Source organism: Dryas octopetala, chromosome 5, assembly GCF_963921425.1.
Source record: "Dryas octopetala chromosome 5, drDryOcto1.1, whole genome shotgun sequence".
Classification (NCBI taxonomy): Eukaryota; Viridiplantae; Streptophyta; class Magnoliopsida; order Rosales; family Rosaceae; genus Dryas; species Dryas octopetala.
Window position 1 is genome coordinate 13,365,096 of NC_141370.1, and position 16,374 is coordinate 13,381,469.

A 16,374-nucleotide genomic window follows, 5' to 3' on the forward strand; every position below is an offset into this window, starting at 1 on the left:
AATTAGTAGGTTTGTAAATTTAAGCTTGCTTATCTCAATATGTTATTCTTGTAGCAGTATGTGACGTGTGGATCGATAATGGGCCTCCTTGGTTATATTTTGTTATTCCTGATGATAAGGATGTAATTTCCATGACATTGATATCTCTTACAAATAAGATTTGACAGACTATTTGGTAGAGGAAACTTGATAACTCTAGAATTGTTGATAATTTAAACAGTGTGCAGTAAAAACACACAATGTATACAAATCCCGGATAACTCTTACATTGTTTTTACAAACAAACACAAAATCCAACAAAAGAAGAATGATAGGTAAAAAATGCAACACAAATCACACAGATGTTGCTCCAACATTTATTGAGGAAAGACAGGAGTCTCAAAATCGACGCTTGGGGAGCAATCCAGGTTAATGTTGTCTTTGAGTGGTACTGGGATTGAAGGGATCCCATAAATTTTTGTGTCTTCATCGCATACCACTTCCCGTAAGTGCCCAAGATCCAAAACAGATACAGGCAACTCTTGCAATCTTGAAAATAGAGAAAGTCGAATGAGAATATCTTGCAGGAGAAACATAGAAGCCTCCATACCTTCCAACTACAAGATTAGCCAAACTTCGGGTGGCGAGCTCCAGGAGGCTCGCAATGGACAAGAAATCTTCATCTAGCTCATATAACTCTACCCACATATTAATGAGAGCGGCAACAGGGATTCTTGTGTCTTCAGGAAATGAACCAAGGTCTATGAAACATTCCTTCATGATAGCCTCTTTTTCATCCAAGGTATCTAAGCTACTTTGAAGGCAAAAAAGCAATTCAGTCTCAGAATCAAGAACAGAAGAACCTCTCGTCCACTCCGTTACTCTTTTAAGCCACAACTCTATAGGCTTTCCGCAAAGTGATCTTCCAACCACGGTAATGGCAAGTGGAAATCCCTTACAGCGCTCTACTATCTGCAGTTACTATTTGAGTTTCAGACTGAAAACCTAAGTTTCTCTTAAGCATCTCAATGGTTCCATGATGATGAGAAAATGGTTAAATAATTATCTACTTTTCTTTATTCTTATTAATTTTAGCTTTAGTTCATAAGTTAGCATAAATGTATGATATATTATTTGCAGGTTAACGTGGTAAAATGGATGTGTTCACTCGTGTGTATGTATGCTTTGTATTAAAAATGAAGATAAGTGAGCATAATGTGGTGCATTGCAGACTAAGAAATCACCTTTTTTGAAAGATCTTTTAGAACATAAGAGCTCCTATCTCCCAGGGATGCTGAATGATGAAAAAGAGTCATTGCATCGTTATCATTCAATGATTTTAGATAATATGGATAACCAAATCCTGGAAATTCAGATCTTGATGTCACCAAAATCTTGTAATATGGCATTTTCAATTCATCAAACTTCTGAAGTAGAGATTCGGATCCAGGCCAAACATCTTCCAGGACCAACAGTAAAGGATTCTGTCCTTCTTCCTTGAGAAAATGTTGCAGCCACTTTATTAGAGTTAATTAAGGCATTTGCCTGATAACCAAGTTTTCTGTTTTAGTTAGTTAATTAAAATGTCGTTGCTTAGTTGGCATTGCCTCATAGGGTGATGTTTGTATTGTTGTAAGAGCTCATAGGCTCGTGTGTGTGGCAACGGTCTTAAGGCTGCTACTGTGTCGTTTTGTATAACAGAATTCTTGGAATGGAATATAGCTTGCTGGTGTGTGCATCTTGCATACATGAGCATGACTTTTTCGTGTACCTACTTCTTCTCTCTCTCATTGCTCTGAAATCCTCTCTGTAACCCTCTGTACTCTTTAGCCTACATTCCTGGTTACATTCTAGGTACCATATATAGAAAATCCAACATGGTATCAGAGCCAGGTTGGTTCTGTGACTGGGCGTTGTACTGTGTGTGTGAGCTAGAGTAAAGCAGAGTTGCAAAACCATCTAGATCTAGGCATGGCTGGGTCTGGGAGTGGTGAGCTACGGGCTCCCATTTTTTATGGTACTGAGTATGAATTCTGGAAGGTGCGCATGGTGACTATCTTCAAGTCACATGGCATCTGGAAGTTAGTAGAAAAGGGAATTACAATTCCAGAACCAAAGAAGAAAAAGGAGAAGACTAAGAAGGAAGGAGAATCCAGCATCGATGAGGAGGATGAACTGGAAGCTTACATGGAGGAGCAGAATATGAAAGATGCAAAGGCATTGGGCATCATTCAAGGGGCTGTATCCAAAGAGATTTTCTCTCGGATTATCAACCAAGACACTGCAAAGGGAGCTTGGGATCTTCTACAAACAGAGTATCATGGTGATGAACAATCCAGGTCAGTTAAATTGCAAAGTCTGAGGAAGGAGTTTGAATATATGAGAATGAGGGAGAGTGAAGCCTTATCTGAATACTCTACTCGTTTCTTTGATTTAACTAACCAAATGGAAAAATATGGTGAATGTTTGTCTCAACAAAGAATGGTGCAGAAGGTCTTAATCAGTGTAACTAAGGTCTATGATCCTATGTGTGTGGTACTTGAAAGAACCAGTGACTTAAATTCTGTGTCTGTAAATGAAATCTTTGCCTCTCTCAAAAGCTATGAGTTAAGGCTAAGCAGGCATGAAGAAGATGATGAGAAGGTGGAAAGGGCCTTTGCTAGTATGAGTATTGGCTCCAAAGGACAGAACAATCAAGCAAAATCTCACAATCATGATGGGGGAAAACGAAACTTCAAGAGTTGGAAGGGAAAACCCAAGAAATGGGATAACAAGGTTCAATCTAATTTGAGACCAGGAGGTGACACTGGGAAGGCAAAGTGCAAAGTGTGTGATAAGGCTCACTATGGAGAGTGCTGGTTCAAGGGAAAAGTGAAATGCTACAATTGTGATAGGTTTGGGCATGTAATGAAGGATTGCCATCAACCACACAAGAAGGGACAGGTTGCTAATTATGCAAACCAGGTCCATGAGCCTGCCACCATGTTCTATGCATGCCACAAAGCCTCTGTGGAGAAAGAGCAAGGTGTTTGGTATTTAGATAGTGGCTGCAGCAATCATATGACTAGCCATGAGTCACTTCTGATCAACATTGACAGAAGTATGAAATGCAAAATAAAAATGGGGACTGGAGACATTGTGGAATCAACTGGGAAGGGAGTCTTGCCTGTGCAAACCAAGGGAGGAACAAGGTATATCACAGAAGTTATGATTGTGCCAGGATTAGATGAAAATCTTCTCAGTGTTGGACAAATGGTGGAGCATGGTTATTGGCTGGTATTTGGTGAGTACATGGTGAACATTTATGAAGATAAGAGTATGAAAGCTTCTGTGGCAGCAGTTCAAATGAAAGGGAATAGGTGTTTCCCACTTGTACTCGAGGACATAAGTCCAATGATGGAAAAGAAGGCCACAGTGGCTGGTTCAAATTGGAAATGGCATAAAAGGCTTGGCCATTTGAATTTCGAGAGCATGCTGCAATTGCAGGACAAAGAAATGGTGATTGGCTTACCAAAGCTCACAAAAGGAGAGCATGTTTATGAAGGATGTGCTTTGAGCAAAAGTCACAGGGAAGCATTTGATATAGGGAAGACTGTTAGAGCTATTGATCTGCTAGAATTGGTTCACACAGATGTTTGTGGACCAATGTCAGAAACCTTGGGAGGAAACAAGTATTTTCTCACATTCATTGATGACAAGTCAAGAATGTGCTGGGTATACTTTTTGAGACAAAAGTCAGATGTGTTCACTGTATTCAGAAAGTTTAAAGCAATGGTAGAACTTCAGTGTGGTTACAAAATGAAGAAAGTAAGAAGTGACAGAGGGGGAGAGTATACCTCAATGGAGTTTGAGAAGTTTTGTGAAGACTTTGGAATAGAAAAGCAACTCACTATTGCTTACTCTCCTCAGCAGAATGGAGTGGCTGAGAGGAAGAATAGGACAATTATGGAGATGGCAAGAGCTATGTTACAAGAGAAGAAGCTACCTAATTATTTTTGGGGGGAAGCAGTTAACACTGCTGTGTATCTTCTGAATAGGTGCCCCACTTGAGCCTTGATTGGTCAAACTCCATTTGAAGTTTTCAGTGGAAGGAAGCCAGGGGTGAAGCATTTGAGAATTTTTTGTTCAATGTGTTATACACACATTCCTACTCAATTGAGACACAAGCTGGATGATACAAGTCAGAAAGGAATTTTTGTTGGATATGGAACTAGAGAGAAAGGTTATAGGGTGTTTGATCTCAAAAGCAATAAGGTGATAGTCTCTAGAAGTGTGATTTTTGAAGAGACAGCAATGTGGAATTGGGAATCAAAGTCCACTGAATACATATCAGTTCCATGGAGTGATGAAGAGGATTCTCAAGCTGCTGAAACTGAATCTGAGCATGAAGTCTTGTGTTCAACTCCACAGAGTCCCTTCAATCCAATTGCATCTCCTAATGCTAGTTCAAGTTCCAGTACCTCTCCCTCACCACTTGCAGCAGAAACTGAAGTAGAACTAGCAAGCACATATGACTTTACTCCAAAGAAGTGGAGAAGTCTTGATGAAGTATTAGCTCACTGCAAAATGAGCATTGTGGAACCAGAAACCTATATGGAAGCAGCAAAAGACAAGGCATGGCAGAAGGCTATGGAGAATGAAATTGAAATGATTGAGAAAAATCAAACTTGGCAGCTGGTTGATAGGCCAGGGAACAAACCAATTGTTGGTGTAAAATGGATATTCAAGACTAAACTCAATCTTGATGGGTCAATACAGAAGCACAAGGCTAGGTTAGTAGCCAAAGGTTATACACAAAAACCAGGAATTGACTTCAATGAGACATTTGCTCCTGTGGCAAGGCTTGACACTATTAGAACCTTAATTGCTTTATCAGCTCAAAAGGGTTGGAAGCTCTATCAGTTGGATGTCAAATCTGCTTTTCTAAATGGAGAGCTAGAAGAGGAAGTTTATGTAGATCAACCTGATGGCTTCACTGTTAAAGGGCAGGAAGACAAAGTATATAGGCTGCACAAGGCTCTCTATGGCCTAAAGCAAGCACCAAGGGCCTGGTACAGCAACATAGACACATATTTGATGCAGTGTGGATTCGAGAAGAGCCCAAGTGAAGCTACTCTTTATGTTAAGAACAAAGAAAATCAGGGAACACTCATTGTTTCACTCTATGTGGATGATATAGTCTACACTGGCAGTAGCATGAACATGCTTGAAGACTTCAAGGCAGAAATGATGAATAGATATGAGATGACTGATTTGGGACTGCTACATCATTTTCTAGGAATTGGTGTAATCCAATTAGAAGGGAGCATTTTCATTCATCAAAAGAAGTATGGTCAAAGTTTGTTAGAAAAATTTGGCTTGAGAGATTGCAAGGCTGTCTCTACACCTCTTGCAACATCTGATAAACTCAAGAAGAATGATGGAAGTACACCAGCTAATGAAGAACAATACAGAAGAATGGTGGGAAGTTTACTCTATTTGACAGCTACAAGACCAGACATCATGTTTGCTGCAAGCCTCTTAGCTCGATTCATGCATTGTCCCTCAATGAAGCACATTGGTACTGCAAAAAGGGTGCTGAGATACATACAGGGAACTTTGGATTTTGGCATCCAGTACAAGAAAGACTCTGCTGCAATCCTAATAGGATACTGTGACAGTGATTGGGGAGGAGATGAGGATGACATGAAGTCTACCTCAGGTTATGCATTTTCATTTGGAAGTGGAGTTTTCTCTTGGGCATCTGTGAAACAACACAGTGTGGCATTATCAACAGCAGAGGCTGAGTATGTCAGTGCTGCAGAAGCAACAACACAAGCCATATGGTTGAGATTTGTGTTACATGATTTTGGTGAGGAACAAATGGAAGCAACCCCACTTATGTGTGACAATACATCAGCTATAGCTATGACTAAGAATCCTGTCTTTCATCAGAGGTCCAAACATATTAAGAGGAAGTACCATTTCATTAGAGATGCCATTAATGAAGGAGAGATTGAGTTACTGTACTGCAAGAGTGAGGAACAATTGGCTGACATTTTCACCAAGGCTCTTCCTAGAGAAAGATTCTATGAGCTGAGGAATCATCTTGGAGTGATATCAGTCAAATCCTTAGAAGGGAGTATTAGAGTTAATTAAGGCATTTGCCTTATAACCAAGTTTTCTGTTTTAGTTAGTTAATTAAAATGTCGTTGCTTAGTTGGCATTGCCTCATAGGGTGATGTTTGTATTGTTGTAAGAGCTCATAGGCTCGTGTGTGTGGCAACGGTCTTAAGGCTGCTACTGTGTCGTTTTGTATAACAGAATTCTTGGAATGGAATATAGCTTGCTAGTGTGTGCATCTTGCATACATGAGCATGACTTTTTCGTGTACCTACTTCTTCTCTCTCTCATTGCTCTGAAATCCTCTCTGTAACCCTCTGTACTCTTTAGCCTACATTCCTGGTTACATTCCAGGTACCATATACAGAAAATCCAACACACTTAACATCATTTTCTTCATTTTGGAGAGTAGGTACCTGAGCACCTTTGCGTTGATATAGTTCTTCTAAAATAAGGTCCAAGCTGGGCTTTTGTGAAACAGTGACAAAGAAGATATTGTTGCCAAATTTACCTATGCAAATAAAATCCAAGAAAGCTATAACTGAGGGCTCATTTAAATGTCTAGAATTGTACAAAGCAAAACATACAAAATGATACCTTTGACTTCATCATTTTCCCAAAACTTTGCTGCCAAAGTGGTTTTCCCACATCCTCCAGGAGCTAGCAGTGAGCAAAAGCATTGACACCGCATCATCCTTAAGAAGCTTCTCCTTCAATTCCTTCAAAGGCACATCCAATCCAACTGTAAGTGATGGAAGCTCAGGTACTGCACCCCAAGCTTGAATTCCAGATTGATTTGTACCACAACATTCTCTTTATTCTCCAATTTTACTTCAAGTCGCTTCACTGTAGCCAAGGTCTCCTTCCCATCCACCAAGGTCTCTTTCCCATCCCTTACTCCTTGCACTCTCAGTATATTAATAAGTCTGGAGAGACTTAGCCAATTCAAGGAGTTGGTTGTTGTATTTATACCTTTGTAACCTCATCAAGAAACCACCCTGTGAGCATTTGCGAATGAGATCTATACCGTTCTTCATTTTTTTTTTTCAAAATTTTCTATTTCCTCCTTTCGACGATCCAACACCTCGTTGTATTTTACTATCTCAATGATCAGCGGTTGTAAAGAGTTCAGTGTGGATTCGAGATCTTCGAGGAGGGGTTTAAACATTGTAGCCTTCTTCACCACTTCCTTAACAACATCATACAACAGATTGAATGGTAGTCCTAGAGCAGCCCCTGCAACCTCAGCCATTCTCGTCTTTACAACAAAACCCAACACCAAAATCACAAAACTTGAATTCCAGTAAAAAAAAACAGAGCAGTTTGCAAAACCCAATTTTCTCTTACTTTGAATGATGCCTGATGTAAAGAAGAATAGAGTCTTCTTCAATGGGAACTTGGGAAGCAGGTGCAACACTCTTTCTAGGAGACTTTCATGGTAAGGAGAATGATAACTCACCAACCTGCATAAAATAAAACAGTTTATTTTTCAAAAGTTTTCTTTTTGATAAAATAAAACAGTTTTTCAACCTCTGCATCTGTATTTCACTACTATTTCCAATAATTTCCATTGACGAAAAACAGGAGGAGCTAGGTGTTTGAATCCGTAGCTCCATCTCTCTTGTTAGAGAAGTGGACCTTTTATTGTTTTTTAACCTTTCTAGCCTTTAGTTTTTCTCTCGGGCCAGTACTTCTGTTTTGCCCACAGCGGGCTGCTCTTTTTGTGCCTAAAGTGTTGTGCCCGGTTTGGGCTTTTATGACGAATTGTATCCTCATATATCCAACTATTTTTATATAGCAAGGACGTATGCCATATGGTATGTATTCTACGAATCTATACTCTAATTATGTGACTTATCATGTGATTAGAGAGAAAGATATATAAGGTATTACACTTGTTACATGAAAGTTTTAATTCAACAAAAAAGCAAAGTAAGATCCTTATGATTCAGGTTATTTTTCATTTTACTTTTGGAAAATCTTAAAAAATTACCCAAAAGTTTTGGACATAAGGCATTATCCATTTTTTAAAATTTTTAGAATTATAACATTTGACTAGTGTTCGAGTTCTCCTCATGTGGTACTTGAACCCTCTCGAGTAGTGCTCGAACCTTATCAAGTAGAGAAAAGTCTTTTTTGTTTTCTAATTGGAACAAAATTGGAAAGTTTGGACCAAAAATTGAGGAACTAATATTCTAATAAAGAACCCAATAGTTCAAATCATATTACATAATTCAATGGGTAAGAAATCATGATTTTATCCATTTTACATAATTCACTATAGTTCATTGGCTTCAGATGCACAGAGATTGCTTTCAATAGTTTTCCATCCATAGTATTTGTGGATAAATCCACAAGGATTTAACAACCAATTATAGACTTTCACGTGGTCTGATAAATCCTATTTGGCACTTTGACATTTCAACAATTGACTTGGTCAAACCGAGTACCTGTACCACCATATCAGCTTTGATCCGACATCATTGTCCGAACCGAGCTCCCATCTTGGTTACTATATTTATCCGCTTGAGAGATCATCTTAGAATATGGCAGTTTGGCTCGGCTCGGATTGGATATCATTCCAGATCTTCCTAAGATGACCACTTCACACTTGGAAGGATTGATATTCAGCCATTCAGTTCAGCTCAGACTATATATGATGTCGCTGAGCTCATCTATCAGATCTCATACGATGTCCTGGAAAAAATCTATGTTCAGTTCAGCTCAGATCCAATGCTTTACCGTTATTCCAAAAGATCAAGCTAGTATAAACTGCCACACTTGAGTGTATGTGATGGGACATGCCACATACAAAGTCTGACACTCTAGTTTCAGTCATGACTTTTGGGACATCCCACTATGCCCAACCATGCTTGCATTCAATGTAAGCATTGAATGCAAGAGCGCTTGGTAGCTGTGCATGCCACTGTTCTGAACTAATGATGTGGCCTCTTCTTCAACATTCATCCTCATGCAGATAAACATAGTTTTTGCCTCTTCATTTGCCTGTATAAGCTCACTTATATTCATAATGAAAGAGTTCACAGAAACAAAAAGAAAACACACACCCACTTGAGAGATAATCCCAGAACATATTACTTTGTTCTTCCTATTCCTCCCAAGTTCATCACTTTATTTTTTATGGTTCTTGCTCATACACCTCCTTCTTGCTCTGTACTAACTTAATCATCGGAGTGTAGTTGACTGATACTACACTAGTGCTACTTCTTTTGATTCTTGTTCATGCAGGTTACTTGTGTTGGAGATCATCAGCAAGATTAGTTCATCATCATCGCTCTTGTTCATCCTTCAAGAAGGCTGAATCATCATCCACATCATTTACTTTAAGTTGTTGCATCACCGGACGAATTTTTACATCAACACATAATTTGAAGTATTGGAACCTATATTAAGACTGCAATGAGCAATAACACACGAAAGTACAAATATCTTAACCCACAATGGAATTTGTGAAGACCCTCTCCTTTTTTTTGGGTGCTGTAGGTGTAAGGCTGATCATTAAAAATAAAAATTCTAAAAATTAATGCAATCACAAAGAGAAAAGAAAAACGAATATGTGGAGGCAGAGAGAATTGACTTTAGTTAGTTAGTTCAATGTGGTCTTCCTCATCGCGCGAGTTCATCATAATTTATGACTTACTTAATTTGAAATCTGGTAGAGACACAAGTACACAACAATCTTCAAATTATTTGATCTTCAACATGGGCAACGTGAAACTTACCACTCGCAGAGTGGACTGACCATTGACCAAGACCTTTTATCTTTTGTACTTCTATTGACCAAGACCTTCTCTTTTATTTTGGACTGATCATGTCCACAAGTTTCAGATCTCTACTCTGTTCCTATTATTTTATTTATTTATGTCTACAGTTCTCTTTTTATCTTTTGTACTCATGTACTGTAGTGCTATTGACCAAGACCTTCTTTTTTATTTTGGACTGATAGTTGTTCTCTACTCTGTTCCTATTATTTTATTTATTTATTTATGTCCACCGTTCTCCCTCTACTCTGTTCCTAGTTCCTACCTAATATCTTTCATTCAGTTCGCAGTTTCACACTGCAGCTAGATTGCTAGAATATATTAATTCCATGTCATTACAATGTTTTTATAAGTTAACCAGGACTCTAAAACTTATAACACCTAGTCCTCTCATATCACGTCTCAGTTTTTTTTTTTTTTATTTACATTTGTGTGACAATGAAGATTACTACCTGGAAAATGGCAAAGGTTTGATCATTAAGCCAATTGTTGAATCTAATTGTCGTGTGACAAAACATAATTGCATCAATTAATCTATTGTTCCAGTGATCATTTTTTTTTTTTTTCGGTCGAAAAACAGTTCATTAAAAAGGCACAAAGCCCACAGAAAACACAAGTCCAAATTGGGGCGATACAAACAAAGACACCAAGAAACCAAAAACAGCATCTAAATGTCTTATGGACCAAATGTCTTATGTTGTTATAGACTTATAGTGAAATTTTTATTCTAAAGCAAATAGAGAGATGGGAAAATTAAACAATTTACAGCATATAAAAGCTTCTCTTACTTGTGGAATGGGAAGAATAGCTAAAAGGAAAATATTTGGGTCCTCAGTTTCTCATTTTTAGTACTAATAATCTTATAACATGTGTTATTTTTTTAAAAAAGTGATATATCATTTAAAAATAAAACAAATTTATATTTTATTTTTCATAAATAAAATTATCAAACAGTAACAATATTCCGCATCATTATTGAATTTTTTTCTTCCTCCCTCTCCCTTGGTGCATCACTGCAGCCCTTGATATCTTGGGTTTGTGGGCCATATGGGCAAATAGCTTTACCTTACTCCCTATCTCCATGCAACTATGTAAGAAAGTAGAAATCAACTTCTAAGGTTTGTGGGCGTAAGAGAGGTTTATGGGTGTTAGGTTTTATGCACATCAACTGCATTGTGGTCTTCATCATTGATATATGGCCTCCATTAAATCAATGATGATTGCAACTCCAATACTATATATATTATAATATATAATAACAAATTATAATACCCTATATTTTCTGAACTATTCAACTAAGCGAAAGGAAAATAACCTATTGTTTTTTTGTTTGATGCAGTTTGCTCAAAAGAAAGAAGTGATGATTTGTTTTAATAAATTATTTTAGTTATACAAATAAAATTGAAAAAAGTCTATGAATTGCCCAAAAAAAAGAGTCTTTCATTTAACTCTGCAAAACTCTATATAGCATTCGCAAAGTCTACGTGGAGTTTATGAAAGTCATTAAAAGTCTATCAACTCTATCAAAGTTAATGATTTTTAAAAACTCTATAAAAGTCCATTAAAATTATAATTGAATACCACTCCTTAAATTTGGGGTCAAATTTAAAACTTTTGATCTTTGTTGACGCAGCGTAACACGCAAATAAGAGAGATTAGGGAAAACCAGCGTTAATCCTAAGAAAGAATCTGAAATCCATCAGAGAAATGAGAGAAATCTCAAGGTTTTCTGATTGAAAATAATAATAATGAATGTTACAAACATCCAAAAAGGTTGTTTAAATACGTTCAGAACCCTAGACGTTCGAAATTCAAAACGGAAATAAAAATGGAAATAAAGTGCAATTTAGAAAACTTATTCAAAAACACTAAATTGCTTATTTAAAGCCCTAAACGAAGGAATTTGGCCAAAATAGGCCCTCAGTCATTGCCTATGGCCATGGCTTGAATTTGTCTCGTTGTTCTCTTCGAATCGGTATATCATGGGCTCATTTCTGACACTGGGCTGAGCTGAAACTTGTTTCTTTTCTTAACCTTCTGGCAGTCGAGTTGTTGCATGAACCGTTCTGCCATTTGTTCTACATCATTTGTGATTAGGGTTATTTTTCACTTCTAGTTATTCGAAGAGAAGTACTAACAAACTTGCAGCCCAACTGAAATAATTGAATAGTACCATTATGATTACTAAATTTAGAGATTTTTTGGATATATTACTTCAACATTTCTGTTTTTAGATTAACAATTTATGTCTTTTTAAGTTTTGAATGTAGTCTTCATTTTACAATTTAATAATCCTAATTGGACATACATTTATATTTATTCTCTAATAAATATCTAAAAAATTATAGGATTAATCTATCTAATTCGTAGGATAAATTTTAAATTTATTCAGTCTAATTATTCATCAGATAATTTAACTGCTTTTTTGGCTTATTCAAATATGATCCCAACCTCATTTATTTCTTACAAAAAAAAGTAATACATCATTTGGTAAGAAAACAAAATTGATTACTACATTACTATTGATAATTAAAATACCAGGCCATGCAAAAACACAATGAATATAAATCCCGAATAACTCTTACACTGTTTTTACAGAACAAAATCCAAAAAAGGAAGAATAGTAGCAAAAAAAAAGCTACACAAAACACACACATGTTGCTCCAACATTTATAGAGGAAAGACAGGTCTCAAAATCGAACCTTGGGGAGCCAATCCAGGTTGATATTATCTTTGGCCACAGTTATGCGTATGTTTCTGGTACTGGGATTGAAGGGATCCCACAAATGTTTTGTGTCTTCATCACATACTACTTCCTGTAACTGCTCAATATACAAAAGAGAAACAGGCAGCTCGTTCAATCTCAAGCACTGTCTCATGTTGAGCTTTCTTAAACTACTTAGTTCACCAATCTCTTCACGCAACTCCTTAATGCTGAAGCAATTAGATATGTCAAGAAAGTTTAACTTGATGAGGTTCTTAATCAGTGTTTTCAGACGCAAAAACATGACGCGAGGCGTTTTAGTCGTAGAAGACGAGGCGTAAGCCTCAACGCATTAAGACGTAAGCTTTTTGGGATATATTTTTTATAATAAAAAAATTTTAAATATATATATAAACATATATAAATAGGTAAATATATATATATAAGTATATATATAGAACATAAGACCAAACCCATGCTATAAGTATATATATAGAATATAAGTATATATATTGGTAAACATATATATAAATAGGAAAATAGGTAAGTATATATATATATAAGTATATATATATATATATAACATAAAAAAATTAATATTTTAAAATATTTTTGAATTAAAAAAGAAATAAAAATTCTTCTACCTCCCTTCCCCCCCCCCCCCCCCCACCCTGAGCATCCCCCACCCCAAGGTCCTCAACCCAACAGTCCAGCATTATCCCCTCCCCGGCCCCACCCCCACCCCCACCCCCACCCTATCACCCCTTCACCCTCACCCTCACCCAAGCCCAACCCAACCCCCTCATCTTCACGCGTGGAACCAGGAGGCACTTCCAATCCTTCACGGTCTCTTTGGGATGTCTTCTCCGATCTTCTTGGGGGAGAGACTGCGCGGACCGATCTTGGGGGGTGAGCGAACTGGCAGCGCCGACGTCGCCTCTGGTGACTCGGACGTAGACGTCCACCGGCCACCTGCGATGGGTTGAATTTTGGCGGCATGGGTTTTGCGGATTTATCTCCTTCTTCGCATGGGTTTTGCGTACGCCTTCAACGCCTTTCCGTCGCCTTTCAGTCGTTTTACACAGTCCGGCGACGTCGTGCGCAATCGGCCGCCGCCTCGCCATGACTCGCGCCTTGAGGCGCGCCTGAAGCTTGCCTTTAAAAACACTGTTCTTAATCGAGCCTGGAAGCATTACCAAGTCTGTACAAGACCTTAGCCTCAACACTTCTAAATTGACCAGCTTTCCAATATCTTCAGGCAAGGCAGATAGCTTATGAGAGTGTGTGATACTCAGCTTCTTTAGGCGAATAAGATCAAAGAGCTTGGCAGGCAATTCCACCAAATCATTGCAATAGTCAATGTTCAATTCCACTAGATTTGGTCATGCATCTAAAATTTGGATAGAACAATTGCTAAAAAGTTGACCAATCTTACACATGAATAAAGACATCTTCTGTAGACTCTTCAACTGTATGGGGACGTGCTTGCTTATCGAAAGAAGTGAAATGCCTTGTAGTCTGATTCTCTTAAGATTTGGTAACGAACCCAATAGTTGAAAGTTGCTTAATTCAGCAGGTACAAAACCATAATTCGTGACTATTAGAACCTTTAATTTCTTCATTTTCTCCACAAATTCAGGTATCACATAATTCTCTGTTTGAAAATTAAGAACTAGAACCTCAGCTTCTGGTAGTTCCATGTTGGGCCAGTTTGTTGAGAATTCTCCATCTGCAAACACTATGCTAAATGTTTTGAGAAAAAAATCTATTCAAGTCTTAGTGCATGAACCTCTGTGTGTGTGTGCGCCTGCACGCGTGTGTGTGTATATATATATGTGTGTGTGTGTATATGTATTTTCTACAGAGAGATAGATGGAACAACCAGTTGAAATAGATACTAGGCGAGCCTTGATGGGTTGATACTTCTGTTCTGTCCACCATTTGGGAAGATTGTCTCCACGTATGTCTATAATCAGTCTTTTTCTCTGTTCTATTGGCTCATTATTCGTCTGATGGATAGCTAGCTCTCTGATTATGTCATGCTGGGTAACAAAGTGTTCACTGTAGTAGTCATCCATCTGCCCTTTCTCTTTCCTAGTTATGATTAAAACTAAGGTTCTTAGAAGAGATATGTTGAGCATACATATTGCAATAGATCGAAAACCATGAACATACAATTGCAATAGATCGAAAACCATGAACATACAATTGCAATAGATCGAAAACCATGAACATATATATTGCAATAGCAAAACTAAAAGTTCTATGAAGGTTCTTAGAAGCCTGCATACCTTGTGACTACAAGATTAGCCAAGGTCCGGTAGGTGAGCTTGTAAAGGTTCGTGATGGACATTCTGTCTTTAACTAGCTCATACAACTCTGCCCACATATCAATGAGGGCAGCAGCAGGGATTCTTTGGTCTTCAGGAAATGAACCAAGGTCTATGAAACATTCCTTGATGTTATCCTTTTCTTTATCCAAGACATCTACACTACTTTGGAGGCAATCAAGCACATTCTCCTCAGAATCAAGAATAGAAGAACCTCCAAACCATTCATCTATTCTTTCTTGCCAGATCTCTATAGGCTCCTCACAGATTTCACGAAGTGATCTTCCGACCACTTCAATGGCAAGTGGAAGTCTCTTACAGAGCTTTACTATCTGCAGTTTGATTCTCCCAAATGAAGTCAATTACCATATCATGAAGCAGATCCTAAAAACAAGCTTATATAAATCATCTCAATGCTTTCAGTATGAAGAGGAGAAAATGGTTAACAAAGAATGTACTTTTCTGCATTCTTATTTTTGTTTTAGAATGCATAAGTAAGCACAAATGTATGAATATTTGCAGGTTGATATGATAAATGGATGTTATATGAAAGCTTTGCATAAAAAGCTAACATAACTTAATTAACATCCCTTATTGTGAGGCATAAATAAAGCATATATTGTGTGCCTTGCAGACTTAAAAAATACCTCTGTTGGAATATCTTTCAGATCAGAAGAGCTCCTATCTTCGAGGGACGCTGAATGACGAAAAAGAGTCATTGCATCTTCATCATTCAATGATCCTAAGTAATATTGAGAGCCAAATCGTGGAAATTTAAATCTTGATGTCACCAAAATCTTGCAATTTGACATTGTGGGTTCTTTGAATCCATAACGCTTCTGAAGAAGGGATTTCGACTCAGGCCAAACATCATCCAGGACCAAAAGTAAAGGACTTTGTCCGTATTCCTTCAGAAACCGTTGCAGCCAGTCAAATGCAATATCTTCGTTTTGGAAAGCAGATAGCTGGGTTTTCTTCCATTGATACAGTTGGTGTACAACATGGGAGTTGGGCTTGTGTGAAACAGTGACAAAGAAGATATTTTTATTGAATTTACCTGTCCAAATAAAACATAAGAAAGCATCACTGAGACATGTCATTTAAATCTGTCTACAACAATTGTACACAGAGAAACATATATAAAAAAAAATATATATACCTTTTACTTGTTCATCTTGACAAAACATTTTAGCCAAGGTGGTTTTCCCACAACCTCCAGGAGCAGTGAGCACAAGCATTGACACCCTATCATCATCATCATCATCCTTAAGAATTAAGCTTCCTCTTCAATTCTTTCAAAGGCACATCCAATCCAACTGTAAAAGATGGAGTTTGAGGTACTGCACCCCAACCTTGTACCACAAGATTTTCTTCAATTCGCTTCACCAACGTCTCTATATTCCTTATCGAAACCCTCATCTCCTTCACGTCCTTTACCCCCTCCAAATTCAGTACCTCCAACCCTCTTTGAAGAGAC

The 16,374-nt window shown here is 37.7% G+C and overlaps 2 protein-coding genes across 2 annotated transcripts in view; both read right to left on the reverse strand.

Moving 5' to 3' along the window:
• LOC147284495 (putative disease resistance protein At5g66900) overlaps positions 1-7,333 on the reverse strand; it is a 53,872-nt gene extending 46,539 nt beyond the window's left edge. Inside the window, 8 exon segments of the mRNA XM_086242900.1 lie at positions 590-951; positions 1,224-1,496; positions 6,447-6,592; positions 6,679-6,742; positions 6,744-6,871; positions 6,874-7,010; positions 7,012-7,127; positions 7,130-7,333. Of these exon segments, the coding sequence (XP_086099026.1) occupies positions 590-951; positions 1,224-1,496; positions 6,447-6,592; positions 6,679-6,742; positions 6,744-6,871; positions 6,874-7,010; positions 7,012-7,127; positions 7,130-7,333 (1,430 nt within the window).
• Positions 7,334-12,408: 5,075 nt separating this feature from the next.
• On the reverse strand, positions 12,409-15,950 carry LOC147284499 (putative disease resistance protein At5g66890). The gene is given in 5 exon segments (XM_086242917.1): positions 12,409-12,841; positions 13,734-14,296; positions 14,450-14,661; positions 14,859-15,229; positions 15,545-15,950. Coding segments are annotated over 5 exon segments (1,599 nt in total). The 5' UTR covers positions 15,710-15,950; the 3' UTR covers positions 12,409-12,553.
• Positions 15,951-16,374: the final 424 nt, after the last annotated feature.